The sequence below is a fragment of the Tinamus guttatus genome, unplaced genomic scaffold, assembly GCF_059628265.1.
Source record: "Tinamus guttatus ecotype Peru unplaced genomic scaffold, ASM5962826v1 Tinamus_guttatus_pri_ptg000067l, whole genome shotgun sequence".
NCBI lineage: Eukaryota > Metazoa > Chordata > Aves > Tinamiformes > Tinamidae > Tinamus > Tinamus guttatus.
Genome location: NW_028288601.1, coordinates 3019497 through 3047216, shown reverse-complemented (window position 1 = coordinate 3047216; position 27720 = coordinate 3019497). Strand labels below are relative to the sequence as shown.

At 46.6% G+C, this 27720-nt stretch overlaps 3 protein-coding genes across 3 annotated transcripts; all 3 read left to right on the top strand.

Moving 5' to 3' along the window:
- The first annotated feature begins 362 nt into the window (after positions 1 to 362).
- Positions 363 to 3242, top strand: HOXA11 (homeobox A11). Its single transcript, XM_088519678.1, has 2 exons — positions 363 to 1093; positions 2525 to 3242. The coding sequence occupies exons 1-2, from the start codon at positions 433 to 435 to the stop codon at positions 2755 to 2757; spliced, it is 894 nt and encodes a 297-aa protein (XP_088375804.1). The 5' UTR covers positions 363 to 432; the 3' UTR covers positions 2758 to 3242.
- Positions 3243 to 12226: 8984 nt separating this feature from the next.
- Positions 12227 to 14887, top strand: HOXA10 (homeobox A10). Its single transcript, XM_088519725.1, has 2 exons — positions 12227 to 13052; positions 14511 to 14887. Exons 1-2 carry the CDS (start codon positions 12227 to 12229, stop codon positions 14783 to 14785), a joined length of 1101 nt encoding a protein of 366 aa, XP_088375851.1. The 3' UTR covers positions 14786 to 14887.
- A 6402-nt stretch (positions 14888 to 21289) lies between these two features.
- HOXA9 (homeobox A9) lies at positions 21290 to 23445 on the top strand. Its single transcript, XM_010217967.2, has 2 exons — positions 21290 to 21961; positions 23070 to 23445. Exons 1-2 carry the CDS (start codon positions 21310 to 21312, stop codon positions 23306 to 23308), a joined length of 891 nt encoding a protein of 296 aa, XP_010216269.2. The 5' UTR covers positions 21290 to 21309; the 3' UTR covers positions 23309 to 23445.
- The last annotated feature ends 4275 nt before the right edge of the window (positions 23446 to 27720 follow it).

Sequence of the window (27720 nt, the reverse complement as noted above, 5' to 3'; positions counted from 1 at the left end):
GCAAACAAACAAGGAAAAGGTCTCACCTAACACTGTGGGAATTTCTAATTCTCTCTACTCCAGAGCGCCCGGCTGCAAGCGGCCGGGCGGCCAAGTGTGGCGAGGAGGCGAGCGCCTCGCTGGCCGCTAAGGGGACCCGAGGCGAACCGGGGGGGCGTAGGAACCTGGCGTGCTTTTTTGGGGGGAGGACTAGCGAAGTGACGATCTGTTGCTTCCCCTGAGATGGCTACAAAGAGCGGAGGGCCCGTGCGCGCAGCTTGTCAACTGCGGCGCGGCGTCACGTGGGCAGCACCTCCCTGCTAAGGATGGGGATAGCTCTCCACGTCAGCCTACGTCTCCAAATTTCTTACTTCACGGATCCGCTTCAAAGAGGCAGCTGCGTTAGAGAATCATGTTAAGCTCGGCTAATGCGGAGAGCCCGAGGTAGCCCTAATGATGGATTTTGATGAGCGTGTTCCTTGTTCCTCTAACATGTATTTGCCAAGTTGTACTTACTACGTCTCGGGTCCTGATTTTTCCAGCCTCCCTTCTTTTTTGCCCCAGACCCCGTCTTCTCGCCCTATGACATACTCCTACTCTTCCAACCTACCCCAGGTCCAACCTGTGAGAGAAGTTACCTTCAGGGAATATGCCATTGATCCCTCGAGTAAATGGCACCCCAGGAACAATCTGCCCCACTGCTACTCCGCAGAGGAGATCATGCACAGAGACTGCTTGCCTTCCACCAACACTGCTAGCATGGGCGAGATGTTCGGCAAAAACACAGCTAACGTCTACCACCCCAGCACCAACGTCTCTTCCAATTTCTATAGCACGGTGGGCAGGAACGGGGTCCTGCCGCAGGCTTTCGACCAGTTTTTCGAGACGGCTTATGGCACCACGGAGACCCCAGCCGCGGCGGACTATGCGGCGGACAAGAGTGGCGAGAAGGCGCCCGCCGGGGCCACGGCGGCAACTTCAAGTTCGGAGGGCGGCTGTGGCCGGGCGGCGGCGGCGGCGGCGGGCGCCGAGAAGGAGAGGCGGAGGCGGCCGGAGAGCAGCAGCAGCCCCGAGTCATCTTCCGGCAACAATGAGGAGAAATCCGGCAGCTCCAGTACGTATAAAGGCAGCGCCCGAGCGCTTTAGGAAAGGGAGGTTGCGATCTAGCGCAGCACCGCTGTTAAATTTTTATATGCTGTTTTATAAGCATATAAGGTTTATGAAGGGCCTTTAGATTTCCCCCAACAAAACTTTGTTATAAAAGGCGAGATCACGTGTTTAGTGCTGAAATTGGCCGTGAAATACCCACCGGGCAATGGATGCCTTAGAAAAAAAATTCTTTCTCTCTCTCTCTCTTTTTTTTTTAATAATAAGAAAAAAAGAGCTCTGTGGTCAGCTCTCGAAAATATAATAACGTGCGTTCGGTGCCTGTAAATTCGGCAAAAAGGGGCATCCCGGCTCCTTTGATATCAATGTAATCCAGTGATTTTATAAAAGCCATGTGTTGCACCAGAAGTCTAGTTAGGAGCTGAATTCAAAGCCATCGCCGTTTTAACGGTCGCACTAGAACAGTGTTTAACAGATAAAGTAGCCGCCTGAACTGTAGCAATATATTAAAAGAAACAAATTAACCTAAAGCTGGCCTTTTTGTCTAAAGGAAGCCATTTTACTAAGGCACTGTGGCAATTACGTGTTGCCTTCTGTCCAACAGTTTGTTACTTACAATTGTTATTCAATCTGTCAAAGTCTTATTTTTTATGTGGGCTTTTTAAAAGTCAAAGCTAGTATACAGCTCGGGGGAAAAAATACCTCAACAATGAACTGCACCAGAAAAGGAAGCTTTTAAAGGGAAAGCGTCTATATTTAATATAAAGAGCTTCTGAACCTTGAAACCTTTTATATTCTGCTTAATGAAGTTTAAAATGGTAATGGCTAATCGAGAGGAGAATACCTTGATATCGCGGAGAGCGTACGCTAAAATCGCAGGCTGAGGGAGAGTGCAGCGACTTAGCAGCGGGCTTAGTGGCTTAGTTCTCTGCTGGGAAGGAATAGCCGATATGGGCTTGGAGAAGGAGCAGGAAACCCGCGGGTCCGGTGTGGAGGCAGGCAGCGCTGGGGAGCGCACGGTTTGCACTGGGAAGCGTGTCCCTTGCGCTCGGCCCCGCGCTGCCTGGACCAGGTGAGGGCAGCTCGCAGGGCGCGGAACCCCCGCGCAGCAGCCCACAAAGGATTCACTAGGGCGCGGGAGGCTCCGCACAGGCAGCCCGGGCCTCCGCGGAGCTGCGCGGGCTCTGCGCGGCGCGCTGCGTTGCGCTGCGCGGGGAGCCGGTGTAAGGAGTCCTGGCGGAGCCATGCTCGGCGCTCCCCGCGGCCTTGGGTTGGCGACCGGCGAGGAACCTGCCAGCGCCGGCCGCAGAGATGAGCGGGCAAAACGAGCATTTTGCAAAAGGGGCGCGTTTCGACCCAAGCCTGGCAGTCTCCAACACCTCTGTTTTCCCTTTTCCCTCCACCTCTCCATTTTTCATCCCCCACCCCTGTTCCACAGGTGGACAACGCACCCGCAAAAAGAGATGCCCCTATACCAAATATCAGATCAGAGAGCTGGAAAGGGAATTCTTCTTCAGTGTCTACATAAACAAAGAGAAACGCCTGCAGCTCTCCCGAATGCTCAATCTGACCGACCGCCAAGTGAAAATATGGTTTCAAAACAGAAGAATGAAAGAAAAAAAAATTAACAGGGACCGATTACAATATTACTCTGCTAATCCACTACTTTAAAACTCATAGCGTTTTTCAAGACGAGATTAAATTCAGATTTTGCCCTTGACAAGGTCAAGCCACGGGGTTACATTGGGGAAGGAGGTGTGTATCTGACGAGACGAGAAGAATCCAAGGTTTTACATGTAAATCTACTCTGGACCTTTGATGATGATTTTTTTATATATATATTTACATATCAACTGGAATCGATTTGATTTTGGCACACATGGCATCCATTTCTAACGTGCACGTCACCTCTGGGTGCAAAACCCATACCTCTTACCTTTCCGAGCACTGCGGTCACCCTGTTAAGGCTTTGGGGAGCCACGAGTGGGGACGGCACCTCTGTGTACACTGACTAGGCGGGGGTCTGTCTGTCTGCCTGCCTGTCCATCCCCCTTGCCGGTTTTGCTGTGGAATATGTGTATGGAGATTTCCCATGTTGAGCTGACGTAACGAGGACCACTGCAGAATGCAAACTTTGGGAAATTATCTTTTGTCCTTCCTAGAGGAAAATGTCTGTGTTGGAGGCAGTACTCTCTTAACCATCAGTCTGAAAGGAGAAGACAAGTGGGAGAAAAGAGGTTTAAAGAAGAAAAAAATGACATATCTACAAGAGGCCAATCATGAGCAGTTGTAATATGGATGTAGTGATGGGTATAATCCTGTTTTCTTGGGTTTAGGGGTGGTGAGGAATGGGTAGGGGGAGAAAGAGAAGAAAATGAAAAAAAAATTACTTTAAGAATTTCAGGTATAAATTTGCCATATATCGTAAAGAAACAATCACTGAGAAAAAAAAGAGCAAAGATTTAGGAAATTTTAATTAGCTCACATTTTATTTATGACAACTAACTATGTGTTGCCAGTTTTTTTGGAGACAAATCATATATAAATACTAAAAAGAAAATAGCAAAAAAGTGTGAATTTCAGTGTTTTAAGAGAAACAAATACATAAAGGAAACTAACCTTCTGGCTTCTGGCTCACAAACTTTCTTCAGGAAATACCTGTGGAGAACGACAGTTTGGCAAATACCACACAACACTTAATTGAAACTTGGAGTTGTGCAATGCAATAACATCGGATCATTAAAATAACTGAATTGCATGTTCTTTCGTAGGTGGCTAGTGAAGGAGTTTAATCAGAAGCCAAACGATGTAAATATGGTTATTTTGCTGTTGTCTACTTTAAATGTCACGAGCTCTACTTTGTTGCCCAGTCGACATATGCAAAGAATGGAGAATTGTTTGGAGTTATTTTAAATATCTATAAATATATATATTTCCCTGCAGGAACCAAAGCGTGAAAAAATGCAATTTAAAAAGAAAAGGGGAAAAAAGGAAAATATTTAAAAGTCTATATCAGTTTACAAAGGATACGGTATTCTATCGTTAAGGTAATTTGCTGTTGAGAATATCTGAATGTATATTTCATACATGAGCGGTGTTTTACAAGACTTGTAAATAATAAAAAAAGAAGAACCCATTAACTATTTTGTTCAAATGCCTTTTTTTCCCCATATTTTTTCCTTTGAGGCTAGAGGGTGTGGGATTTCTTTACATGTGCAACAACGTGGTGATAAGAATGTTTTCTGAACAACAAATTTACCAAGTGGATGTGATTTCTTTGACACAGTTCACAAAATGCAATATCTTTATATGACATCACTGTTTTCAATATGTATCGTCTATATGTATATACAGTTTTCTTTTAATATGCGAAAGTATTTGGTTGCATGTATACAGTGGAACAGCGCACAAGGAAAATAAAAAAAAAAGGAAACTTTATTCTTTTCTGGTGTTATGTTACTGCCTAGTATTTTACCTGATGTAAAGATGGCACTCAAAACACTTCATGGCCTTGTTCAGTCTTTGGGGGATATTTATTACTCCTTTATGAATCTTCGCTTTTTATTATGGAGAAAACAAGTGAACCCAAGTAGCTCAAGCGTCGTCGTTTAGCCGGAGCGGGGTGGAAATAGAAATGAAGCGTGTCCATAGCTCGCCTAATGCATAGACTTTTCCTTAACTTCTTTAGGGAAAGCTCCGTTTTTCAGGGGTTTTGATGCTTGCTGTTGGCTTCATATCACATGTGTCCAGGGGATCTACTTTAAAACTGTTGGTAGTAGCAGTTGGGGCATATTTTTTATAATACCATCAGCAAAGCGGAGGTACAAGCGAAAATTGTTGTCTTTGGAAAAAAAATCGCATGGCAGTGGGGTGGAAATGACCTGTTTGAAATTGTCCTTGATCTCCAAGGCAAGGCGGGGGTGGGCTGAGGCGGCGGGGGTGGAGGACAAGGGGAGAAAGTTAGAAAGTGGGGAGGACCCCAAACAAACCATAGCTGAGATGGGAATGTGTTTGGGGAAGAGGGCTTGAATCTTGAATGTTGACCCTAAACCTAATCAGCAAAAGAGAGTACATTCTGTTTTCGTATTGTTTACTGGCTTTGAACTTCTGTATTGCTTGGACATCACCCATAACCTTGAGGTGAAGGACTTACTGACTTTGGGCCTTTGTTGACAGCCGCCACCCAGTCAGACAACGTCTAGTCAAAGGAAATGTTGGAAAAAAGGGGGAAAATTAAAGAAAAAAAAAAGAGGTGGGAGGCGGGGGGAGATTGCTTGTTTGTTTGTTTGTCTGGTGTGCTACAGTGGCTTGCACAGAAAAAAAGAGTTGGACGCACAGACAAACCCAGGCAGACGGGCGGGGAGAGACAGGGGGACGGATGGAGAGCTGAATGGCAATGAAAGTCTAGCGAGAAAGCTTCCTCTCCTGGTTAAAAATTAACTGGCATTCAGAGCCAATCCTAGAGACAGTCAAACCATGGAGTTCGTCTGGTTGGGGGTTTGATTTCCTAGCCCAATAAAATCGCATCCTCTGAGCTGCTGCAACAATGTGGCCATAAAAAGTGTCCGTGACTCGTCGCTCGCATATGCCCAGGGCCTGGCTATAAACGCGGCGGAGGTTGCGCCTGGCAAGGAGAACCACAGCGCGGGCCGGCACCGGGGCCGGAGCCGGGACAGAGCCGTGGCCAGGGCGGCACAGGGCCCGGCTTGCCACGAGATGGCGATCTTCAGATCAATGTCAAAGCCGCCCTGGCCGAGGGGAGCAGCCCTGGAAAGGAAAAAAAAAAAATCTTGGCCTTTGTTTGCCTCGCATCCTACGAGCCGCACGTTAAATTATTTCTCTTTGTGGGCCAGGGTGGCGGCGAGCGCTGTCGAGGCCAAGCGAGCCCCTGGGACAGGGCTGCCCGTGGAGGCCGGGGTGGGCAGCGCGCGAGGTAAGTGCTCTCCCCGGCAGCGTGAAGCAATGAGAGGAATGTGCTGTTATCGCAGGGCTTCTTGGAGAGCCTGCATGGCCCCTGCTTCGACTTTGTTTCAGTTAAGCACTTTGGAAGGGAATCATAGGGAGGGAAAAAAATTAAGAAGTTGGTGATTAAACTTATGAGGTGAAATAAGATTGAAAGATCTTTCTGAGTTGCAGTTGACCTTTTTCTTTCTCTTTTCAGTTTTGGCCAGTGACGTGGAAAAACCACGTTATCTGATTTTTTTTTTTTTTTTTTTTTTTGAGAGAGAGAGAGAGAGATTGAGACTTGTAGATTTCTTCCAGTTATAAAAATCATTGCACTGGAAATATTATGAAAGTTGACATTTATGTGTGGAACAGTAGGTGTCTTCAATCAAATAGATCTATGGCAACACAGACTGCAAATGACAGACAATTCTGACGGTCTTATTGGACTTGAACTGTAGTGCAGTAAGGGCAGTTTGGTAACCTTAAAGGCTAGTTCTTCCATCGCAGCTGGACACAGATTGTATCAAACAAGATTTGACACACTTATATTAAAAACTGTATTTGGTTGCATATTAACACGATGGTCGTTTTAAAACAGAATTAGGTATCTATGTATCAATGTATCAATGTATCTGTCTATCTATCTATCTATCTATTTATCTATCTCAAATAGCACATGTGCTGTAAACAAACAATAGTCACACATTCTCGTGTGCTGGGGGCTGCTCTGGGTTACAGCTTTGAAACCCTATCCTCTCTCCGAGTATCTCTAACTCCAGGTTACTTTTCTCGCCCATAAAAGTTTCACATGTTTTTGTTATGTCTCCATTTGAGAAGGGGGGCTGGGGGGCGGAAGGTGGTGTTATATGGACATACTGGTTTGGCTGCATATTTTAATCCACGCGTTTCTTTCGGGAGAGTGTGCAATATTTAAATAACTGTCTGAAAATAGGGGTCGTTTTGTCCTTGTTTCCCTAAGCGTCTTAATATGTAAACGAAGGGAACGTGCTGTAGTATTTTTGAAGTTAAAATAAACAAAACAAAAAAAAATCAAACAACAACAACAAAAAACAGTCCTTTCAACTTGTGCTCGTAGGGGAGCGTTGAAAGTATAGTTGAAAGCACATGTTCAGTCGGTAGAGAGCAGTTTTGAGATGGTTATCGGAACCTATCGATTTCATCAAAGATGTTCCATTAAAAGGGCCCGGATTTTGATCTCTTTTGACCTCTCCTCGGAAATGTCAGGTCTAAGAAGTCACGTTTTGAGGAGGAGCAGGGCAAGCACCGAGGGTCCCTTTGCTAAATTTCATTTTACACCACTCAAGTTAAACTCAGCATATTTGATCAAATATTTATTTTTCCCCTTGTTGTTTCCCTGCCCCATTCAATGCTCAGCTGAATAAATCAAAGGGCCCCCAGCAGTAGTTAAAGCGCCCTCTGGTTACGAATTGTTTACTGACGGCCGCGGTCATAGGATAATATTTAAAAAAAACAAGCTTGTTTCTTACAATAACTGTTTATTATTTCACATGATTTGGGTTTGCATGTTTCGGAGGCAAGAGGCGAAGCCAACTCAGTGTCTACACTGTGTTTAATTAATCGCGTACTCAACTTCAGTTCACATGCCACATCCAAATCCCTGGGAGGCTTTTTCATAAGCTCTCCGGGTTTGTGTTTTGTTGGCTTCATTTTTTTATTTTTTTTCTTTTTCTCACAGTCTTTTCATTAAGCGCTCTGAATTTGGAACGTTTGTGTCTGAGAGCCAAAATATGCTACAAGCTATTTTTATATACATGTACACGTTTTTATATCCAGATCTCATTTAAAGAAAAGACTGCGCAAAAGGGACAGAAGCGATATAGTTTCAAAATTCTTTTATTTATTTATTTATTTATTCATTCATTTGTTTGTTTGTTTATTTAAACTCTCAATAAGGATACTCCTAAAAGATAGGCCTATATATTTAAGATTTTACCCTCTCTCACGTTTCTGGACAGTGCTTAGGGCAATACAGACTATACGAAGCACCGCTTCTTTTCGCAGGGACATGGGACGGGCGATGAGGTCAACCCTTCATAGATCGGCTGGAGGGAATTTTGTTCTGCCGCACACGAGAATTCGGAGCTCGTCAGAATTACTTGCAAAATATGTTCCTAATCCAAAAGAGTAAAGCGATACACATATACTATAAAATATATTTAGGAGAGCAGGCCTGTGGATGGCTGGAATAGCTGGAATAAAATTAATTCTTATCCTAATTTTTTACCAGGATAATCCGCCACAACAAGACAACCCCCCCTTTTTATCTCTTCCCCCCTCCCCCCTTCTCAACTTGGAAGAATTTCTAGTAAAGATAAAATTAGTGGGGCTGTCACTTGTCACCTAACTTGGCACGGACGCAGCTCCTAAACCTCCTGTTTGAAATCCGCCTTCTCTGGAGTAAATCCAGGAAAAAAAATCTGGCACACATACTAGTTCCTGACAACTGACAGTTCCAATATTAAATAACTATACTGCGATTGCATTAATTTTTTGGCGATGTATAAAATGCAAACTGCAACTCTATCTTCAGATAGGCGGCGTATGCACTCCTCTAGTAAACCACAAGGCCATTTACAATTTTGAAAATTGCAGTTTTCTCATGTCTATAAATGAGAGCATATTTTAATTAGCTTACGAAATGCGTCCCTTGATTATCAATGCAGTATCTTTGGGTTTATATGGAATATAATAAATGGATAAATCATGATTTAACATGATGCATTTTGAAAATCCCAACCGGAGTTTGCTTAGGCTGAGCTGTCGGGTTTTATTTATTCCCTTTTTGTTTTTAATTTTAGTCCAACCAATAAAACAGGTTAACGACTCTATTAATGCATCTATTATATTTTTCTTAGATCAATAAAGCTTTATTTTGATAGCGTTGTCTGTTCACGCCGTGAATGTAGATTCTCCCTCAAACCACCATATTATTGTTTTTGATATTTATCAGAATTTTATTTGCTGGAATTTATGGACCATCGGATAGTTTTACTTCCAGAAATAGATTTTTTTTTAAGTATTTCTTTTCCCCTGACGTCTACAATATTCTTTTTAAAAAAATCTTTTAAATAGGGGTTAAGCTCCAAGGGACGCATTGCTAAGCGCTGGAAATGCAGTAGCTACACACAATACATGCCAAATTAGCTCAGTTTAGTCAGAATTGACCATTATCTTTTATAGTTAAGAATCAAGCGCACATTATTAGTTTTACTTCACTGGGTTTGATGGTGCTGGTTACTATTTGCCTTGGCCTTGTTAGCGATTAAAGAAAGCGGGGCTAATGTACCGCCGAGCTGAGTTCATGATCTCCACGGAGTGCCTTGACCATCAAACCTCCGTTGCTCGGTTTTATAAACACAGCAAAAGTGGGACACAGAACAGAGTTTCCGACAACAGCTTCTACAGGACCCAGGCACTCTCCTTTCGGGCAAAGCAACCGAGAGCTAAATTCGAGCTCCTGTGTGGCAAATCTTTGTCACAAAACCTATAGAGTCACAAAACCTTTTTTTAAAAACAAAATCTTTTCTACTTCCGAATCGTCTCTGGCCCCTATGTCTTTTGTCTAACTTCTTTTCTGCGTCAGCTTTCAAAGAGGAAGCCAGTTCGTGTTTGTTCCGATACGATTTGAGTCAATTTATTTTGACTAAGGAAGATTGTAACGTAATTTTATAGGCCCGTTCCCTCTTTAATCCATTTTAAAAGCGATCTGCTTATTTTAAAAACAGCTTTGGAAGGATTTCAAATGTTACTCCTCGATTCCGTATGGGTTTTAGGTTTGCAATCCATTTCTATTTAATTTGGCAAATGCAAAATAAACATACCGCAAGAGCGGACTTCCCCGGAGTAATTTTTATACCTGACTTGTGTAGAGAAATGTATTTGGAACGTGGACCTCGGGCTCACATTTCATTTTATTTAGATCTGTATTTATAACGTTAAGCCTATTGATAATAGCATTCCTGTATACTGGCCAATAAAATGGTTCCTTATATGGTATTAATTTTGTTAGCAGTGATATGGCCCTCATAGGAATCTGATAAGGGTTTGTCCATCACACATTAACACGTTGTGGGGCAAGTCAGGTTTGGGAAATACAAATAACATTACAGAAGGAAATGCGCGGGGAAGAAAAAAAATGGAAAGATTTCTATAGGCTGCTGGATCTACTTCTGTCACCGCATCCGACAGGCAAGACCCGCTTAGCACTCCTAAGTAAGCCGTGCTATAAGGCACATTTGCTCACATTGGAAAAAAAAAGACGCCTTTCCATAAAGGTTTTGTGTGTATTGCCAAGTTCTTACAGCCTCTCCTTGCTCCAGCGTCTCCATCTGACAAGGACAGAGCCTGGGGAGGGCCCCACCAGCTTAACTTGACTACGGAAACTAACATTTGCGTCTCGCTGTCTCTAGCACGCTTCGGGGTAGCTTGCCAAGGAGAATGTCAAAGTGGAAGAAAATAATAGCAAATAATGGAAAACCATGGAAAATGTCAGAAAATAATAATGATGATAGTAATAGGAATAGCTTCGTTGGAGGCAAACACTAAATGGGACAGCACGTGAGGCTTGACAGATCGACAGCCTGTAGGGGAAGCGGAGCTGGCAGCGGGAGCAACGCCGTGTGGTCGCCCAGGGGCGCGGAGCGATGCGGAGAGGCGCGGAGCGGGGCCGCACTGACCGCGCTCCGGAGTTGCCGCGGGGAACAACCCCGACACGGGCCCGCCAAGCCTCGGTTGCCAAAATCTGCCGCACCCACCCCGTACTCCCCCCAGCTCCGGCCTACCCACCCCACGGCTCGCCCCCCTCCTGCAAGCGGAGCGCGGAGGGGCCGCGGGGGAGCCAGCCCTGCTCGGCGCGGGGACGGGCAGACGCCGGGGAAGCCCTGAGCAGCCCCAGACTTTGTTGCGATTAAGCGCACTTAATCCTCCGGGCCAGGCAGCTAGGCGACTTCGGAATAGCATAAGCGAGAGATGATGGAAGTGAAAGCAAGGAGCATTTAGCGATTAATTAGAAAATCTATCTGTCTCTTCGTCTGCGTGCCTGTCTGTCTGCTATCTGTCTGCTCCCTCTGCCGCAATGGCATTTTGACTGGGCAGAGCTGTCTAGTATCTCTGGATTCATCTACTTATTCCTTCCATTATTTAGTACTTCGCTCGTGAACGAGACGGTACTTTTGAAGAGACGAAAAGTGAATGATCCAAATGGGGAGGTGGTGGTGGAGGGGGGAAATAAAAATGATCGCCCAAATATAAACACATCAATAAACGGGGTGTGTAGCATCCTGTGCGAATCCATTTGAACTGCTCACGTCTGGATTCTTTCTGTGGCATATGTCTGGCTTGATATTTTAAGTGGCGATCAGAGCTCGGGAAGAGTCCGGCGTTAACTAAAACACTGGAAGCTGCGACCACACAATCAATCCTCCTGGAATGGCGTGGGTTCCTAATAGATTCTTCAGCGCAGCAGCGAACATTTTTATTTCTAGTAAATTTAAGTCTAGCCTGGGGTTTTGGTGGTGATGTTCGGCTGGAAGCAGCCCATTCATCAGTAGTTTAACGCTAGCGACACGAGGCCCGTTTACAGTTTCCAGTGATCCGTGCTAAACAATAACATGCCTTTTATTTCTTAAAAAATGAGACAATCCAATAAAAGGCGCAGCGCCTGGCCATGCAAAGCGGGGCTTTATTAATTCCGCGGCAAGCAGTGGCTGAGAGGGGCGGCAAGCGCATAGTGCTTCCTGCGAGCCCGGCTGCGGGGCGAGCAGCAGTAATAAAAGCTTCATCTCTAGACCGCTTCATCCTCGCTATAATAAACATCAAGACCGCCGGGTTATTTTATAGCGGTGCGTGTGATAACAGGGGAGCGAAACTTGGCGTAAGTGGCACCAAAATGCTCCCCGCGCACGCTCCCGGAGCGCAGCCCTGCGCACAGGCGCACTTGCGCGCGTGTGCGCCCAGAAATTCATATCGCACATTTATATACATATATATATATATATATATCCCAAATTCAGAGGTCGACCTGAGAGCAGCTCTGTGCATACGAAACCAGACGGGGAGGGGTTGCTAGGGAGGCCTGGGTTTCCATTGGCTGCAAGCGTCTGCCGTGGTGCGGGGGTATCTCTAATCATATTCAGCATGTTTTGCACAAGAAATGTCAGCCAGAAAGGGCTATCTGCTCCCTTCGCCAAATTATTCCACAACAATGTCATGCTCAGAGAGCCCGGCTGCAAACTCTTTTTTGGTAGACTCCTTGATCAGCTCGGGCAGAGGGGAAGCGGCGGGAGCAGGAGGCGGAGGCGGAGGCGGAGGCGGCTACTATCCCAACAGTGGGATCTACCTGCCACAAGCGTCCGATCTGTCCTACGGGTTGCAAAGCTGCGGACTTTTCCCCGTTTTGGGCAAACGCAATGAAGGTACTTCTCCAAGCATGGTCCCCACCTCGCACCCCTACGTGTCCGGCATGGAAGTGTGGCTAGACCCCCCGCGGTCCTGCCGCATGGAAGAGTCGGAGAGCCAGCAGGCCACCTCGTGCTCCTTCGCTCAAAACATTAAGGAGGAGAACTCCTACTGCCTCTATGACTCAGACAAATGCCCCAAGGGCTCGGCCGCCCCCGAGCCCGCTCCCTTCCCACGCCTGAGCACCGAAGGCGGCTCGGGCAGCCCCGGCGGCGGCGGGGTGCCGGTCCCGGGCTATTTCCGCCTCTCTCAGGCGTACGGCGCGGCGCGGAGCTGCGGAGCGGGGCCCGCGGCCGCCGCCTCTCCCTTCCCGCCGCGGCCCCCCGGGCGCTTCGAGGCGCCGCCGCCGCTGGCGCCGGTGGCGGGCGCCGGGAGGAGCGAGGACGAGGAGGGCTCCCCCAGCCCCTTGGCATGCGTCTCCCAGCGGGAGGAAGAGACTCAGGCTTCGTCTTCGACGGCAGAGGAGCTCTCGCCAGCTCCGTCGGAGAACAGCAAAGCCTCCCCCGAGAAAGAGCCCGTAGGTAAGCGAACAGCGACCGTGATGATGATGGTGGTGATGGTGGTGGTGATAAGAACGTAAAAAAAAAAAGAAAGAAAGAAAGAAAGAAAGAAAGAAAGAAAGAAAGAAAAAAAAAAAGGAAAAGGAAAGAGAGAGAGAGAGAAAAGCAATTGAGGATCATAGTGGCATCACAGTGCAAAAGGAGGATCCCAGCGGCCCTGCGGGGCTGCCAAGAAGCGCTGCTTAGACTGACCTTCTGAACTTTGTAATATTCGGGCATAGGGTTGCAGTAAAAATTAATGTCCATCCTATAGTTAAAAACCCTTGGAGCCATCGCTCTGGGCAACTGTAGCCTGCAGGCGGCTTAAACGTATAGGAAAACAAGATCAATCTTTCCCCAGTGATGTGAAGGTGCCTACCAGATAACAGGGATGTTTGTAAAGCATCCAAAATAAGCAATAGGCAGTGCCAATAAATAAACCTATTAACGCGGTAAGTTATATTTTACGATCCAGAATGCTTTTCAGAATAACAGCCGCGCTGAAATGTGCCATCTATGAACTGCTATCAAATTAGACTGATGAATGCACCACGAATATCCTTCAGCGTCTACACTGGATAACAGGGTTGTTATTTATTAATTTGCCTATTTATTTCCCTTCCTAATCCTCATGGCAAAAAGAAAGGAACTCCCTTTCTCTGGGCTGCAGGCTTTTCAGGCGCTTCTCTCCGGCCGCATTTCAGACTCCCTGTAATTCCTTCAGGCGTCCCGTTGGAAAATAATTAAACAAAAAGCAAGCAGAAGACAACTAAAGAATCAGTCCCCAACCCATGAACCACTCTGAGCCTTCGAGGGATGGTATTATTCATTTCCCTCCGCTTTCAGTAATAGGAAGAAAACCCTGCAAAGGGGAATTTTTGTAATTTTTATTTAATTTCTTTTTCCTCATTGAATGGTTCAGAAGTAGGGAGACAGGGTTAAGCTTTGCGGGAAGGCAGGCTCTAGAGGCAGGAAGGCTCCGGCTCTGTCCCTCACCTTGTTTTTCGCTGTCGGAGCATACTTAGGGATCCGCAGACTTTGCTTTTTCTTTTTGGAAACAGGTGCTTGGAGGAGGGGAAGGGAGAAATGCACCCGGAGTAGCCACCAGGCCACCCCTATAACTGTGGGTTGGAGCGGTCGATGGGGGACCAGCAGAAGGCTGTTTTGGGGGCCGAGAGGAGCTGCCTGACGGGCATCTTTCCCCAGAATGTTGGGGCAAAGGCACTTTTTTGTTTTTGTTTCTCCAGCGACTTCTCGGGCTTTTCGGAGCTGCTTTGAGGCCCAGGGAAACGAGGTTCCCGCCCAGACTCCCTGTGCTTAAGCAGTGTCCGGGGCCACATCTGGAGCAGCCCCTGCTCACACACTCTTCCCCCCTCTCCCTGTCCAGCTCCTCGGCTCTTACCCGCTGGTAATGTCCCTCTTTTACTTTCTTAAAACTAGGCAATTCAAAAGGAGAAAATGCAGCAAACTGGCTAACCGCAAAAAGTGGCCGAAAGAAACGGTGTCCCTACACCAAGCATCAAACTCTCGAGCTGGAAAAGGAGTTTCTGTTCAATATGTACCTGACTCGTGAGCGTCGCCTAGAGATCAGCCGTACAGTCCACCTCACAGACAGACAAGTTAAAATCTGGTTTCAGAACCGCAGAATGAAACTGAAGAAAATGAACAGAGAGAATAGGATTCGGGAGCTCACAGCCAACTTTAATTTCTCTTGATGAACCTATAAACACATCTTTATGGTTTAAAGAGCCAGTATCATTTTCCTAGGCTGTAGACATCCGCACCTGTATGGATTAACGATTTTAGAGCTTCTGAGTATGTCCCGATTTTAGAGCTTCTGAGTATGTCCTTAACCTCTTTATAACTATTTCTGGGGAGGCTGGGAGTGGGGATGAACCATACTAATGCACAAAATGCCGTGTATGAACTTCCCTCATTCCTTTAGATTTCCTCGGGTCTGAGGATTTTTTTTTTTTTTGTCTCGAAACAAAGAAATATTATTTCAGGAGCTGCAAATATCATTCCACTCTATATCCTTCTGAAAAGTAAACAGGTTTGGTTAATAGCACATTCCTTTAAATTATAGGTGATGTAACTGGGACTGTATGTACACTCGGAATGAATAATTTAAACCTTGCCATATTTCTGTATATTGGGTGCTCAGCTTTGCCCCCTCAGTTTCCCTTTTCTCCTCCCTGCTTCGAAAAGCTGGACTTACAATAATGAAATGCAGGCATGCTTCAAAAGTACTTCACGGGGACTGGCGTTAAGAGCGTTTTTTTTTCCCCTTTACTTTAAAAGTCAATATTACAGCTTTAAATTTGGCCAGGAAAATGAAATCTCTACTCTTTAAAGGTATAAAGGAGTTCGTGTTTCTTATGGACTAAATTATAACACTTACCTCTGAAATTCTCGCTCTCTTTCTGGTTGTAGTTATTCACTTAACGTAGGTTTGCTTAAATACGTGGAATTAGTGATTTTTTGTCTATAAATAGCGTTACCGTTGGTAACACATGACAAGCACACAACATTCCCCCCTTGAAAAAAATGCTCATTTTATCCTCACTAATTTCATTTAAAAGTGTCTATACAGAACATCAGAAGGACTTTCTGAGCCAGAGTCTAAGATAGCGAGGAAGAATATGACTGTCTTCCTTTATACTGTGAAGTTACATGCGTTAAAGGGTCAAGCAAAAAAAGTTAAAAAAAAAAGAAGGAAAAAAAAAAGAAAAAAAAAGAGAAAAGCGAAAGAAGGGGTAAACTATAAATACAGATATGTATAAATGTCTATTATTATGAAAATGCCGATACTGATTTAAGCAAATGCATTCTATCATTATTATAAATGTTAGTTCTAGCTATATCTAATTCTTACCTTAAATCGGAATAAATTAATATTGTAATGCTGCTGTGCGTGAAAAAAAAAAGACGATGTTTATGTTCTCATAGAAGAATAAAAAACGTGGAATGAATCCTTTTAATTTTACCTCTTTTTGTGACTGTTTATCCTCAGGTTCTACTTTATGTCTTCAAGAACTTTTACAACAGGAATAGTTGCCTAAACCCCCTGCAATTACTTTAGGAATCTATTTAAATATTACCTAGACGGTCGTAATTTGTCTGGGCCATATAGCGATGGTGCTCTAAGGTTTGTCGGCTTTTGTTCAGTTTTATGACTTGCTAGTATATCTGGATTGTTGCTGTCTTGAACGAGTGGTTTCAGTTGACTGAGGAGCTGCATAGACTGAGGAAGCAAATTACTATTTAGTGAGGGTAGGGAACCGGTATTTTTTTCTTTTAATCAAACACCTAGAAGTGTGTGGAGATCTTTAACTCCAGAGGACAATGACAAATAATAATAAAAAAAAGATCTAGCTTAATCTCAGGGCTCAGAAGAAACCGTAAAGGTGAGCGCATGGGCATGGGGGACCAGACTCTCCCTGCTGCCACCGCTTGAAATCCCTTCAGACAAGGCTATGTACCCCTACCTGGCTGCATGTGGAAGAGCTTATTTAATCAATGCTGCTTTTTGCATCCTCCCTCCCTTCCTTGCTGCATGTTTATCTAGCGGGGTCGTGCACAAAGGGAAGGCAAAACGAGGGCTGGGATAAGAGCGACAGCTCATGCTTTCTTCCAGGGTATGTGTGCGCTGGGAGGAGGAGGAGGAGGGGGGATAGACTTTGAACCCGGGCTTATTGGGAGCCGTTAGTTTTTTATGATGTAACATTGTCGTGCACGGCCTTTTCTTCCCGTTTGCATCTGCATGGAGAGGCGAAAGCTGCCCGTAGGGGAGGTTATTATGATATTTCTCTTGTTTTCATTAACGCACCAGGGCTGGCTGGGGGGGCGCCGAGGGGAGCTGGCGGGCTGCGCGGGCGGGCGGCAGGGATGTTTTAGTCACGTTTCTGGTTTTATTTTCGTAGCGGGATCCTTGCGTTAAAGACCACGGCTATGGGGAAAGTAATAATTAGCGCCTGCGAACTGCTCTGTGGTTTAGGTAGTTTCATGTTGTTGGGGATCCACCTTTCTCTCTACAGCACGAAACTGCCTTAATTACTTCAGCTGTTATCATCACCAGGTATGCTTGGGGCAAGGGTCCTTTGTGTCCGAAGAAATCTTAAAGCCGAAGTTATCTCTAGGCGTCAAGTCCCAATGCCACTGTTTCACATCTGCAACGGAGGCTCCTGTGATTCCTCAGATACCCACGGCAACCGAGGGGGAAGCTTGACAAGTTCTTCAAGGTTAGCTAGCGCCTAAGCGAGTCCCTGCCTGTTTATGGGATTTTAATATCTCTTGCGGGCTGCATTCAAGGTCAGGTGCGTTTTTGCATTATGCTCCGTGTGGCTGTGTGGCTGGAGGGCTGGGCTATTGTGGGGCTGGGTGTTTTATTAGTTATCTCTCTACATGGATTTATTAAGAAAAAAAAATATTAAATGAGGGAGCAAAACGCTCCGTGCTGCCTGGTGTGGGGAGAAAGATCAAGTGTGCCCCACGGCGGGCACTGGCACAGCAAGGCCCCGCTTGCGACCCCGTGCTTGGCCGTGCGCGTTGCCCTCGCTCTCCTCCGCACCGCGGAGCCCGCTCAGCGGCGGCCGGTCCGCCCGTGGGGCCCGCTCCGACGGGGCATCCCGCGCGCGGCGGCCGCGGCCGCAAGGCCTCGGTGACGATCACGATCGCTGCGCGCCCGCGGGCCGCGCTCCGCCGCCGCGGAACGGGCAACAGCGACCTCTCCGGGCCCGCCGCTGCCGCCACCGCCGCTGCCACCGCCGCCTTTTGTATCCTCCGCGCACCCTGGAGCCCGAGCTGCTCCGCTCGCCGGACACCCCATCGGCATCACTCCCAGCTGGCAGCGATGGGGGAAGCATGCTGGATGCCGGCGGTTCGATATTTATATACAGAGCAGGAAAAAAAAAAAGAGGAAAAATAACATAGAATGGAAAAACAGCATAAAATTGCTCTATTGGGGTGATTTCCTTTTATTTTTTTTCCGTGATTTTTTTCCTTTTTAGAAGAGAAGGAAAAAAAAAAGCCAAACTGCAGGAACTCGAAGCAGTTGGAAAGCGGTGTTTATCTGGTGCCCTAACTGGGTCCTTGTAGAAGGAAACGCCTTGCCCGGGTCAGGAGCAGATCTTTGCCTTGCAGCCAGATATATAAGCGTTTGCGTCTCCGCACGCTGAGTGTCTGATGGAGTTTCTGCTTTGCCTATGTACATGCAGGGCGTGTATTAATGGTAGATATGTGTGTGCGTGCCTGCCTACATAGCCCTTGTACGCGGGTTTGCCTCTCTGCGGTATTTTTCATTGGAATCTCATCATTCGGAATTTGCATCGCAACCCCCAAAATCTGAATCTGATTTTTCCCCTGTCGTCTGAGTGTAGCTGCAGAACGGTGGAGACGGTAAGAGGCCGTTTGCAATGGCAGGAAACTGCGAGAAGAGGGAAGGAAAAAAAAAAAAAGGAAAAAAGCGATCCTGAACTTCCAGTTCAATAGAGATCGCAGAATGCTGCAGAATCCTCCTCCAGAGTCCCGAGCCTGTGTACTCACTCTGCTAATGAAACAGCACTTACTGATGTCCCTTACTTCCAAATGACGATATCCTTCCTGTTGCAGTGGGGAGTAAGTGCCAGCAGGACTGTAGCTTTCCTAATTTGATTATACCGGGATGGAGGTCAGGGAGGATTTTTATTTAGCCAGGATCACTGAGAGTGCTTCATTCCTGACGATTCCAAGCTCGCATTGCGATACTATGTGATTTTCTTTCCCCCTGCCTGTTGTCTATTGCATCTGTTTAAGTCATCGTGATCCCTAAACTATTAGAAACGCACATTGTGCCAGGCTAATGCCGCCCTCATGAGCCTCGGGGCCCACATGTAAAACTCTGAAAAACTCGCTGTAAAGGACTGGAAGAGCAGCGAAAGCTTCAGTGTTATTATCAAAAACTTGACCGCGTGAAAAATGTCTGTAAATGTCTGCTAAATTTTAACTCTTCCTTTCTGTACACCCTCTCCTGATATATACTGTGAGTGAAAAAGAAAGAAAGAAAAATGCAGGGAAATAAAAATTCAGACACGTTCTTTTAAACGTTATTGTTATTGTTATTCATTTGCTATTATTTTTGGTGAGGAACCAAAAAAATGAAACCTTCTGCAAGCTGAGAACCCAAATTCGAATATAAACATCCAGGACTCCTGCAGCTAAGATTATTTTTTTCTGAATGGAAAAAGGAAGTTCTACAATCACATTTCACCACAGCTGACTCTCAATAACAAATACAAATGACGTCGAGTTCCGTCTTTCCAGGAAAAAAATACATTTTTTTTTTCTATTACGACGTGTCTATACAATGCCCACAAAAATAGCCGAGGAGATTTTTATTTGCATTTTTTTTAATTGTTAGAAAATAACGGGCTACTTGTTTGTGGAAATACTGTTCCATAATTTTTTTTAACTCTAAGGGGGGATAATAGTTTCATTATGGGCCTTTACAATCCCGAACGGGGAGAGAATACGTTGTTAAAATAGGATGTCTGTAAGATTTCTGATTAAACTGTTTGGAAGACATTAAAAGAAAAAGCAAGAGAGAAGGAGAGAGGGGGAGAGAGAGGGAGAGACAGAGAGACAGCCCACATAGCGATGTAAAACTAATTAGAACCACACTTTTGCATGCACAATATTTACACGTGATTTTAATTATTAGCCAGCCGTCCCTGCCATTTACTGGACTCTATTTTCAATAAAAAATCGTCTTTCGAGTAAATTGAGCGTCTTACGGAGATTTTCTTCTCCCCTGCATCTCATTGACCACGCTTCTTTGCAAACAACAGGCAATAAACAGCGTGCATGTCCACCGCAGAAAACCCCGAAGTCCACAGTCATATTAGCAAAATGTCCAGCGACCACTTTAATTCCTAGCACTGGACTTGGATCTGGCCGCCTCTTACTTTCCCCCGCACGCCCTCCCCTCCTTCTGCAGAGGGCTGTAACCCTCCGCTGGGCTCCTCATGCGGCTGCTCTGCGTCCTGGAGGCAAAGGACGTGCTAGCAAATAAATAACTATATTTGCACATAAATTTAATTCACCAGGATGCAGCACAAGCAGCAAAAGCGAGCGCCCCTTTTATAGCCGCCCTAACAAGCAGGGTGCTTTTCGGTAGCGCGCAAAGACAGCGTTTCCCCCCACCCCCCACCTTTCGCCGCGCTGCTTTGGTTCATATTTAAGCCCGGAGCCGCTGGATCCGCACGGCCGCCGCTCTCCCCGCTCCGACCCGCCGCGCCGCGGCCACTGCCCCGCGCAGCCCCGCGCCGCGGAACCGCCGGCCCGGCCAAGGGCACGGGCGGCCGCGAGGATTCGGGGCGGGGGGGTGGGAAAGAGGGGTCGGTCACTGCCGCTCCCGGCGAGGTGGCAGCGCGGCTGGGTGCGCCAGACCCGCGGGTCGGCGGAGACTTTGGCGGTGAAAAAAGATAAAATAAAAATAACGAAAAAAAGAAGGTGCGGATTTGCCGAATCCGCGGCGAAAGGAGCCCCCGTCGTCGTCCCCACGGCCGGGCCGGCGAGGGCAGGCAGTGCCGAGCCGTTTCGGGAAGAGGATATGTTGAATTTGACTTTTCCTGGGCAGCCCTAGTTAGCTCTGCAGTATTATTTACAGTTAGTTCCCAAACTAAACACAATAGTATAATTTAACCTTTCCAAGCACTCGTAAATTTTTACTGCTGCGGAACACAGCAATGCAAATGAGTATGCTCATAGTTACTGACTTAATAACAACCCCGTGGCTCCTGAAACAATAACTCCTTCTGAAATATAATAAATATATATTTAAATACAGTATACGGCAACTGCTATTTTGCTTTTCTTTTATTGCTTCAATTATTGTATAATTTTATGTGGAGGTCTCCGATCAGAAGATTTTTTTTCCTTTTTATTGTATTTTTTTCACAGGGAACACGACCCACTGATAGGATGATTAATTATGATATAAAATAGTCCGCTTAGGAAAAAAATAAAGGGGGGGAGTGAGGGAAGGGGAAGTATGGGGGGGGTGCGCGGAACTCGATCTTTTAATCTCAGCTGGCCGCAATTAAAACGAAACCCCCGCCGCATAAACTTTGCATATCCCTTTGCATAAAAACATATGGCCTCGCTATAAAAATTACGGCTGGAAAACACTGGCCCATTAATAGCCCGCGGACTGATTTATACTTTATTGTTCTGCTCGCCCGCCACGTGACGCGCACAGCCAATGGGCGCGCGGGCGGCCTCCAACTTATTAGTGACTCTACTTGTTCGCCGGGACCGAGTAGTTGCGGGCGAAGCGCGGGCCCCAAATTGCGGCGGCTCCGGCGCCTCGGCCATGGCGGCCCCGGGCACCCTCGGCACTTACTACGTGGACTCCTTCCTGGTGGCCGAGGGCGACGAGCTGGCTGCGCCCCGCTACGCCCCCGCGCTGCCGCCGCCCCCGCCGCCGCCGCCGCCGCGGCCGTCGGCGCTCGCCGAGCACCCCGAGCTGGCGCCCTGCAGCTTCCAGCCCAAGGCGCCCGTCTTCGGCCCCCCTTGGAGCCCCGCCGGCGCCAGCGGCGTCCCCGCCGTCTACCACCCGTACGCGCAGCACCAGGCGCCGCCCGACGGCAGGTACATGCGTTCGTGGCTTGAGCCTGTGCCGGGCTCCTTGTCCTTCCCCGGGTTACCTACCAGCAGGCATTACGGCATTAAACCTGAACCGCTGGCGGCCAGAAGGGGTGACTGTACCACGTTTGACACTCACACTTTGTCTCTGTCTGATTATGCTTGTGGTTCTCCTCCAGTTGATAGGGATAAGCAAAGCCACGAAGGCGCATTCTCTGAAAGCAATGGAGAAAGTGAGGCAAACGGAGAGAAACCACAGATTGATCCAAGTAAGTGGCACCGCAGGGGTAATGGACTTCAGGGCGCTGTGCCGGCCGCGGGGAGGTGTCGAGGTGCCGGGCTCATTACGTGCCCAAGCACCGGCTGATGCTGTTGCTGCCCCCGCTCAGAGTCTGGGAAAGCCGGTGGGGTCTCGGGGGATACTGGAGCGGGAGCTAGAAGGGCTCGAGTTCTGCAGGCGAAGAGTGAAGCGAAAACCCACCCTGTCAAACAACAACTATTTAGAAATAGCCAGCCCCAGACCTGTCCCCTCCACCCTCTCCAAACAAACTCCGCGAGACGTGCGCGGACTGCGGAGTGAGGGGGCTCGGGCAGCTCCTTGAGAAACTGGAATTTGTGGCCGCTCTCGGGCGAGGCTACTTGCCCTGGGGCACGAGCCTCGTCGTGGCTTGATATTCGCCACCACCCCCAAACACAACCGCCCACCTCTTCCCTCTCCTTTTCAGGGGCAAACTTGGATGCCCCCAGGACAGCTGGGCCGGGAGTGAAAGCACCTCCGAGATGCTATTGCAATAAGGGTCCTGAGCAGGCGAAGCTTTGATTACACCAGCCCTAGGCTGAGCCGCCAGCTTCTTGAGTCTTGCCCGTGAGGACACGGAAGAAGGTCAAAATTTAGGGAAAAAAAAAAGGAGGGGGAAAAAAGTGAAACAACTTCGGTGACCTTCTGGTCTGAGTGGCCACTCTCGGCTAGCAGTCGAAGGTGGGGAGGGCGGGTTAACAGGGAGAGAACGGCAAGGAGGGAGGGAGAAAGGGAGGGAGCAGAGAGAAAGCAAGCGAGGCAAAGCAGGCAAAAAGGGATTTAAAATCGCATCGTACAAATAATTTTTAAAAAATGCGAGAGGCGGCAGGGGCTGCGCCGCGTGTGACTGCGTGTGACCTCTCTTCGTATTTCTATTTGGATCACATTATGTCCCACTGTCCTCAATGTCTGGGGACACGAGGGGAATGTTGTAACCCCCCATATCTGGATAGCCAGGCGCAATGCAGCCACCGCACCGAACTGCGGAGCTGTGTGTTTTTCTCCCCCTCATCCTCTCCCTCCCCGCCCCCCTTGCCTTATCCCTCGAGTCTGAACTTCTCCTCTTATTTTTCTTGCAGATAATCCAGCTGCAAACTGGCTCCACGCAAGGTCCACCAGGAAAAAGCGGTGCCCCTACACCAAGCATCAAACGCTCGAACTGGAAAAGGAGTTTCTGTTCAATATGTATCTCACTAGGGACCGTAGATACGAGGTGGCCAGACTCCTTAACCTCACCGAGAGACAAGTGAAAATCTGGTTTCAGAACAGGAGGATGAAAATGAAGAAAATCAACAAAGATCGGGCGAAGGACGAGTGATGGCGATAAGCGGGTTAAAATGAGAACGCATAAATTAAAAGAAAGAACACCATTAAAAACAAGAACCACCACCAACAAAAATCTTCCCCTCGAGCCCTACCATACAATGCGTCTGGGTCCAGGCCTCTTTTTTTTTTTTTTTTTCCATGGCAAACTCTGGTTATGATTGTACCTTGATTGTCACAGTAGCATGGAGAGGCCAGTTTGCCAGGAGAGGTACAGTAAGACTTTTAATTTTCTAATAGGAAAGCAAAAGGGGGCATTAGTGCGAAAAGGCTGTTTAGCTGGCTTGTATAAATCTACCTGTTTCTTCACTTGCCGAAAAAAAAAGGAAAAAAAAAATAGAAAACAAAACAACTACCTTTTCATAATGCACAACTATTTACGGACTGTATAGCTTAGTCTACGTAGTTAATTTTATTCGCTCTTTGCGCGGCAGAGAGAGCTCTGCTCTAATACTTGAACACTGTGTTTTATTGTGGTAATTATGTTTGTGACTCAATTTATGTGCTTGGGTGCTGTACCGGATGTAATTGTGTAAGCTAGAATTCAATTTGAACTCAGGTTGTTTATTATAAAAATGGCATAGAGTATAGCTCTGTAGTGTATTAAGTCTTTTCTGTATAATTAGACAGTTAACCTTTGATTGTAAAAATATATATTATATATATATATATACACACACCAATATAAACACGAAGAAGTAGAAAAAAGGAAGTTTGTCTCAGATGTCTAGGAATTACGGTTCTCAAAGTATTTCGAAGCAAGTCATTTTAGTATGCACAGTTGATATATATAGTACTGTCTTGTCAGTTGTATATATAATCTATATATTAAAAAAAAGCAGACTAGCTTAAATATTGTTTTTGCACCAGTGAGCAGTTATCAGTTTTAGGAGCTATACGTATATGTGAAAAAAAGGTAACTACCTATCGTTTACGTTTTTATTTTAATCAAATAATTTGATGGTTATTGTAATGAAGGTTAATTTTATTAATAATAAATTATACACTATGAAAACCTGCATTTGGTTATTGTAAATTTGTATCGATTATAAAAAAAAAAAATCTGGGAAGTTATGTTGTTGCAGAACGTACACTGTCTATTTTGAAATAGTTACCTCATGGCCTACTGACCAAATGGTTGTGTTGAAATGATATTTAACTTTTTGGCAAATAAAATATATTGATTCTTTTATATTTTGTGATGCATTAAGGTTATTAAGGAGGGGTTCTTGTACAGTATCACTGCGAGTCTCAACCAGCAGACTTGGCAGGGGCAGGGCAGCTGCAGAGCAGAGTATTATTATTATTATTGTTTCTGAGCCAAGGCAAACGGCTCTATAAGCACAGAGCCGAGATGATAATTCGGACGGATTTAAATCCTAAGCGCATTTCCTTGTCTGAGAGCAGGCAAAGCTCGCCCCCCCCACTCCCGGATATAATCTCCTAAACTGGTGCTTAGCAATCAAAGAAGGAGGCTCTTTCAGATACGAAGGGGAGCACGCTCAGAAGTTAACGTATATTTAATATTTTTTCCTGGCAGAACGGGGGTATTTAAGACCAAACCAAAATGTCCAATGTTCTTCAGTCTGGGCAATAATGTAAATCAGGCAATTTAAGCTGAGATGTTTAATTAGCCTACGATAAAACGTCCAGAACTAAGTGTGCTTCACGAGCTTTGTCCAGCGGCTCACCTTGCCCCTGTGTCCATTTTAAATCCCCTTCCAGAGATAATTACCCATGCAAAATATGTTATTTAAAGCGTCACCCATTATTTTCTTCCTTTGTGCTCACATTTGCAATCCCCCCCTCCGCCCTTTCAAACGTCCCATGGCAAATAAAAACAACACGTTGTATTTTATTAGCGCCTCGGATTATATATGCACATACACACACACACATATAAAATTTTACAGACAATTATCGTTGGATTTATGGGGTCGATTTTACTCGCTGGTTTAGTCCAAGGAAGAAGCCGGGCTGGCAGCGGGCTAGATCCGGGACGGCAAAATAAGCTGAATAAATAAAAAATAACATTAAATAAAGAAGGCTTCTTTCGAGTGGAAGATTTCTGCACCCACCCTTCATGACATCCAGCCGTTCCCCAAGCCAAACTGAGCTGAGAAACAAGAGAAAATAGCCAAGATTGTGAGCGGACTGAAATTTACCCTTGTTTTGGGCGGACATTTTACTGCTCTGCGTGGATATCCTCCATAACATGATCCCACCCCACTTCTGCACAACCGAGCAGTGCTGGCGAACATAGGGAAGAAGGAAAGCCTTGTTGTTGCACGAACACATGCTTACATGCATATATATATATGTGTATATATGTATTTATTTAAAGCAAAATAAGATGGAACCCACTTATGGTCTTGACAGAAGTTGTTGTTAGGAAAATTCAGAGCCATGCAGTGCAATAAAAGAAAATGACTGCTGTAACCGTTTATGGGGTGTAAAACGCTGCAGGGTTAAAGACAAGAAAAAAAAAATTGTTAGGGAGCCGGCAAGATGTTTGCAGATGTGCAGAATTGGAGGAGAAGAAAAAAAAATCCGCTTTACCTGACAGAAAAAAAAAAAAAAAAAGGAATCCGGGGTAAGAGTCGAGGAGCTCTAATTAGTGTCGGGGAGCTGGCTCTGGTGGGCTCACAGAAAGCCCCCTAATTGCTCCCCGAGCCGGTATTTGGGGATGCTGGGACGCCCTCTGTTGTTGCAGACGGAGGCGACTTCAAAGAATCGGCATTAAGAGTGTGTAATAAATGACGGGTCTGCAAACTGTCTGGAATTCGGCCCTTAATGAGTTTACAACTGTCCAGCCACAATTAAGATTTCCCACAAAAGCCTTTTCATTTGTTTTGTCTGGCTGTTTTAGATAAAGCGGGCGAGCGGAAATAACAACCTTTTATTGCCCCCTCCTCCGGGCCGCGGCGGGGCGGGGGGCAGCGGCGGCCGCGCGCGCGCGCGGGCGGCTCCGCGGGCGCTGGCTCCGCGCGGCGGCTGCGCGGGGCGCGGGGCGGGGGCTGCGCTGCGCGCCGCGCGGCGGCAGGTGGCGCTGCGCGCCCGCGAAACGCCCGCGGCCCGCGCGTGCCGCCATCAGCGCGCCCCGCCGCCCTCCTAAAATGTCGACGCTGACGGGCGCGTAAGGGCGCGTTGCGCTCCAGCTTGGCGGGGTCCACCTTCTTTATATTTATTATAATCATTTATTCATAATTATTTATTCTTTATTTCTCTTTTTCTCCCTCTCTCCCGCCCCGGGTCGCGGTTAGGGCTGCGTGCGCTGAGGTGCGCGGCAGCCCTTGTGAAGGTGATGCTTGCTCGGGGAACAAACTCCGCGTTTATTCTGCTCCAAACCCCAGGCGTTGCTCAGCAGGGAGCAGGGAAAGGAGTGAGCCTCGGCCCTGGGCGCTCTGCCCGCTTATCTTTGCCTTTCCCAAAATATCCGCCCTTCCCCGGTGAGCCTCTGCGCCCACAGGCTCTGTGCTGGTCTCCTGGTGAGAAACGCAGTATTTGCAGAAAGAGGAAATTTCAGAGCTGGGAAAAAAAAAAAAAAGGCAGCAGGACAGGATAACCACAGCCGGCTCGGCGAGACTTGGTGGGTCCCCCAAAGATCCCCCCAGGAGGGTCTGCGCGGGGGCGACTTCGCCTGTAAAGCCAGACGGACGCGAGCGCAGGACTCCCAAGCAGAGCCACCTCGCCGAGCGCAGGGCTCAGCAGACGGCACCAGTAGAAATCTTCATTTGAGAATTATTTACCGTCGAGTAAAATTCTGCAACAGCTGTCTTTGATACAAATAAAAAGCTTCTCTTGTGTCCCCAGCAATTCCAGCTCTGTGGGACACGCCGGAGTTATATTGTACAGATGCTGGCAGCCTGATGCTCTGCAAACTTGACATGTCTCTCAAAGTCATTCGGAATTTCTTCCAGTATTTTATTTTCATTTTCATTTCTCCGAGCGGTATACATATACATACATATATATATATATATATATATATATTATATATAAAAATTCAGTATGGCTTCCCCGAATTCTGGAATTTTGCGTCTTTGAGAATGTTTATAGGGGCACGGTGGAGTATTTTCGGAGTTAGCTGGGAAAAAATGGAGAGACAGGGACCAAGGAATTGGGAGTAATTGGAAGAGAAATAAAAGGAAGGGGAAAGAAGGCATAAAATGTGGTCTGAAGTACGAACTTTATATTTTTCAAGTAAAAGCCAGACACGTAAATAAATTGCTTCATAGCGCTCTGGAACAGAACTACTTTCTCTTTGCTTTATTTACATTTCCTTAAACCAAAGCCAATTTCTTTGCATCGAAATTCTGCATCGGGCAGGAATGTGAACACTGTGCTATTTTCTTTTCCACACATCGTTTCAAAGATTGAATTCTTTCTAGGGATAAATTGCACTGC

Coding starts and splice junctions, on each gene's coding strand:
- HOXA11 (XM_088519678.1), top strand. CDS start 433: ATGATGGATTTTGATGAGCGTGTTCCTTGTTCCTCTAACATGTATTTG. Junction 1,094..2,524: donor GGAGAAATCCGGCAGCTCCA/GTACGTATAAAG, acceptor CCTGTTCCACAG/GTGGACAACGCACCCGCAAA.
- HOXA10 (XM_088519725.1), top strand. CDS start 12,227: ATGTCAGCCAGAAAGGGCTATCTGCTCCCTTCGCCAAATTATTCCACA. Junction 13,053..14,510: donor CCCCGAGAAAGAGCCCGTAG/GTAAGCGAACAG, acceptor TCTTAAAACTAG/GCAATTCAAAAGGAGAAAAT.
- HOXA9 (XM_010217967.2), top strand. CDS start 21,310: ATGGGCGCGCGGGCGGCCTCCAACTTATTAGTGACTCTACTTGTTCGC. Junction 21,962..23,069: donor GAAACCACAGATTGATCCAA/GTAAGTGGCACC, acceptor TTTTTCTTGCAG/ATAATCCAGCTGCAAACTGG.